A 4,209-nucleotide genomic window follows, 5' to 3' on the forward strand; every position below is an offset into this window, starting at 1 on the left:
AGGCCAAACATTTTCCAACTTGGGACCAGCTGCCATTTTGAAAACAACCTAAAAACTTGACCTACAGATGAATGCAAGCTGTACCCAAGTACCAAGAAGGATCCCAGGGCTTATCTTTAGTCCATACCCCTCAGGTACTCCCTAGCTACTGCCTAGCAACAGTTAATCAAAGATTAGTCTGATTGTTTCAGATACACTTTCAGACTGTTTGTGATTATTCCCAGTCTTCCATCAGAACACCCACCTGTCTGCTTACAACACTCATTCTATTAGCTACTTTCCAGGCTAGATCCCCTCACTTGCTTTCATTCCCTATAAAACCCTGTCCTGCTGAGGGTTTGAATCTGCTCTGCCTTCCCATCCTGCAATGTCAGGGCTTGGTTAGAGGAAAATCAAGTTCAAGCTTGTAATAAGGAGACCCTAGTATGATTAATCAAAAATGGCTTCCTGGTGGTCTTTGGGGTTCACAAACATTTCATAGCACAACATTGCATCTCCCTAAAACAGGAAAATGGAACAGATAGTTATGAATGGAATAAGGGTCAGGGCACACTGAAGGAAAATTATCAAACTAAGAGTACTGGGGAAAGTGAAACCCCTAATCAGAATTTATTATAATGTTGAAGTGATAGAGGATGGTGGTAAACACTTGTGATTCCAGGACTAGAAAGGTAGAGACAGGAGAATCCCTGAGACTTCTATCTTGGTCCAGGTCACAGAGAGAGATTCCCTATTAAGACACCAGATGGATGGCATACGAAGAACAACAGTCAATGATGTCTCCTGGTCTCCGCCTGTACATATGAGACATCCTTCAGCTGTGCACACACACATACATAAATGCATTCAATATTCAATAAACATGTTCTACAACATGTAAGTATATATAACAAATTTTATTTGCCTTTGTTTCAATGAATAGATAAAATGAAGTACAAACAAATAGGCACATGACATTTTCAAAAGAAATCTGTTAAATAAATGGGGTAAAATGGAAACAAGAAATTCACACTGTGTTTGTTAATCCACATAAATTATGAATAGGGGAAAAATAAAGCTACAAAAAAAACTATTTTGGATGAGTGAATGTAAATTAAAAGCAAAAGAAAGGTTAAAAGTGAATATCAGTAAGGATATTCCATTGAGTAACCTCAGCAAAAAAGCAATATTTATTATATAAAGTAAAAAGAAGAAAGAGAATTCATGTGGAAGTATCAACTTATTGTGTACAACTAATTTAAGAACTCTCTACTGTTTGGAAACAGAAATGAAATAAGAATGTATATTGTAATAGCAAAATTTTTTGTATTTTTTTTACTTTTTTGCTCTTTTTTAATATATTTTTATTTTTTTAAATCAAATCATAATTTTTACTTAATCACATAGGGGTTATAAACACAAAAAGGCAAGACGTGGGGAAGGGGATGACACCTCAGCGTGGGTGTTCAGAGGGAGTACAGATATCTTCCAGAAAATAGCACAACTTTTTTAAACCATGAGAAGAATCTTGCTTTGCTATTTGAATCATTAAATTTTAAAAAGTTTGTATTTTGGAAACAAAACAACTAGTGCTACAAAGAATGATTACGTATACTCAGCAGTAAGTCCAACTCCAGGGCATGCCATGATATCTTCTTTCCTCTGTGGATACCAGAAATACACACATGCATGCAGCCTGGTACAATATTTGTACATAAAAACATGAAATAAATTTATAGCTTTTTAAAGAGAGAAAACATTTTTTAAAAAACATATGTGGTCACATTTTGACTGCAAGTTTTTCAGCATAATGATTACTCTGTTATCAAAACAGATTTGTACCAATGGAGTAATTGTGGGATAGGCATTCATCACAAACTTCTGAACAGCCAGGATGACTGGGTCGTAACTCCATAACAGGAGTGAGGTCGATGAGATAATGAGGTCTACCCAATACATGACCACAAAGAAAACCACCAGCAGCAAGATAATCTGGATGGCCCTTTTCTCAGGGGATATTCTCAGATGGGTGATGCTATGAAGATGCTTGCATTGCCTCTGATGTCTGAACAAGGTAGTCATCATGTATGTGCTTGCAATAACCATGACTCCTACAAGAAACACATCTCTGGATGTTGTCACTGTTAAAATCACTCCTCTGATCACGTAGTTCATGGGTAGGAGGGAGCAAGATTTACTGACCTTCATCTGACTGGTCTCACTCGCATTGATATAAGCACCAACGTAGAAGATGTGGTTACTACTTAAGGATATATTAAAAGACCAAATAAATAAGAAAGCATATATCATGTATTTTTTTAGTTTTTGTTTAAAATTTGCCACCAGTGAGGTACTGGGACTGATAGTGATAGCCTGAACCACACTCAGGAGACAGGTGGTGCAGATAGAGAGGCCTCTCATCACTCTATTTATATAAAAAGTTGCTTTACATTTGAAGTCATTCTCAATGTTCACTGATGCAAACAAATCTGCAAGCCAAATATCCCCTGCAGTAAGGAACATCATGATGTGAATGAAGGTCAGTTGACAGGAGATCAAATCCGTGGGCTTAGGTCTATGACCTAAGATTATGAAAACATAGAAACAAAGAAGAAACATATTGGCCAAGACTCCAAGTCCAGCTTGGAAATAAAGGACATTCTTGAGTGAGAACATAATTGGAGAGAGTATTCATCTTAAGAGCTTAGTGGAAGTTTATTTCATTTATCTGAAAAAAATAATAGAACACACATCAAGTTTGTGATACACTGGATAAATTATCATTCTCTTTTCCATACTAATTCTTGAACAGCCTGTCTCTTTAACTTTTGATCTTCCAGATTGTACATCATAGATTACATTACTATGTTTTCCACGTATCTGATGTATACATAGAAATTTATAGGTAATAAATAAACCATGGTCATATCTGTACATAATGCTCACTTTATGGGCCTGTATTACACCCCAGTCTCATGTCTTAGAATTCCAATCCTATTGTTTTAATTCCCTCAATTCTTGTTAATACCTAAAACAGTAGTGAGGAGCACAGAATGTTAATCATATATATATACAACTGAAAAATGTGATAGTAATCTGGAAAATATTCACAAGTGAAATCAAAAGTATCAGCTGGGTCACTCTCATGTTCTATAATTTTACTGTGCTCCATTTTACAACTATTCTTGCTTTGACTCATAATTCTAATGCAATCACTGTGATAATTCATGATAATCACACTGATTTAATCAGCCAAATGTCTTTCTCCTTCCAAGAAATATTATATACCCAGAATCAGAATTAAGAGATAGATACAGTTCGAGACCATTAGTTAACTTTCCACACCCTATGACCTTAATTATGGTTCTAAATTGTCTAAGGCCTCTCCCACTTTAGGTCCCATCCCATCTCCTTTTGTGAAAATTTAGGTTTAAAAACTAACTCCAAGCTATCAAGATAAATAGTATTTTTCATTCCTTTTAGGAGGGGCAGTCTCATTAGTTAATGGAACAAATAGTTATGCCTTTCAGAAATCCATGCTGATATTTTACCTACATATCTCTTCTGTATTTATCCCCCTTCACACTCTAAGATCCCACCCTTTTCCTTGTTCATTGAGGAGATCATTTGTACCCTGAGATTCTGCTCTCTATGGCTTCCATCTCACCCCTATATGGTCAATGCTTCTCTTTTATTTTACTGGTTTCTCTAGTTACTATTGGCTACATACTTCTCCTCAATAAGAGAGAACCTGGGACACTAAGACAAACACTGTTGTCAACAGAGTCTGACAAACATGAATTCACTGATGATGACTAGATAGTGATCCTGTTTGAACATTTTTGTTTGACAACAGATTCCTTCCCATGTAGTGAAAAACAAGGTCCCCAGTGTTACCATGCATCTTCAGAACCCACACACTTTTCAGTTTTACACAACATTCTTATATTTAGTGCCTATGTTAGTTATTTGACATGGTGACTAGGATTAATTTATTACTGAATTAATTAAATTCATACTTTAAATCAGCTTGTGACAGAGAAATAAAAAAGGACTGCACTGAATTAGGCTCTTGTGAGAAAAAGAGGGTCCAATTAAATTTTCACGTTAATGCATATATTCCACATATATAGATACTTGCATGTATGTATAGAAATAATTCAGAAGTTAGTGCCTGATATCATCCTATAACTTTTCTTTGACTATAACACCATAAGTCACACTTTTAAC

The 4,209-nt window shown here is 35.6% G+C and overlaps 1 protein-coding gene across 1 annotated transcript; it reads right to left on the minus strand.

Annotated features, from left to right (window-relative positions):
* Positions 1–1,722: 1,722 nt before the first annotated feature.
* On the minus strand, positions 1,723–2,655 carry LOC114613184 (putative vomeronasal receptor-like protein 4). Its single transcript, XM_028758377.1, has one exon. The coding sequence runs from the start codon at positions 2,653–2,655 to the stop codon at positions 1,723–1,725; it is 933 nt and encodes a 310-aa protein (XP_028614210.1).
* Positions 2,656–4,209: the final 1,554 nt, after the last annotated feature.

Source organism: Grammomys surdaster, unplaced genomic scaffold (assembly GCF_004785775.1).
Source record: "Grammomys surdaster isolate TR1022 unplaced genomic scaffold, NIH_TR_1.0 126197, whole genome shotgun sequence".
NCBI lineage: Eukaryota > Metazoa > Chordata > Mammalia > Rodentia > Muridae > Grammomys > Grammomys surdaster.

What these genes read in the sequence shown, in the direction of transcription:
- LOC114613184 (XM_028758377.1), bottom strand. Translation starts at nt 2,655, where the DNA reads ATGTTCTCACTCAAGAATGTCCTTTATTTCCAAGCTGGACTTGGAGTC.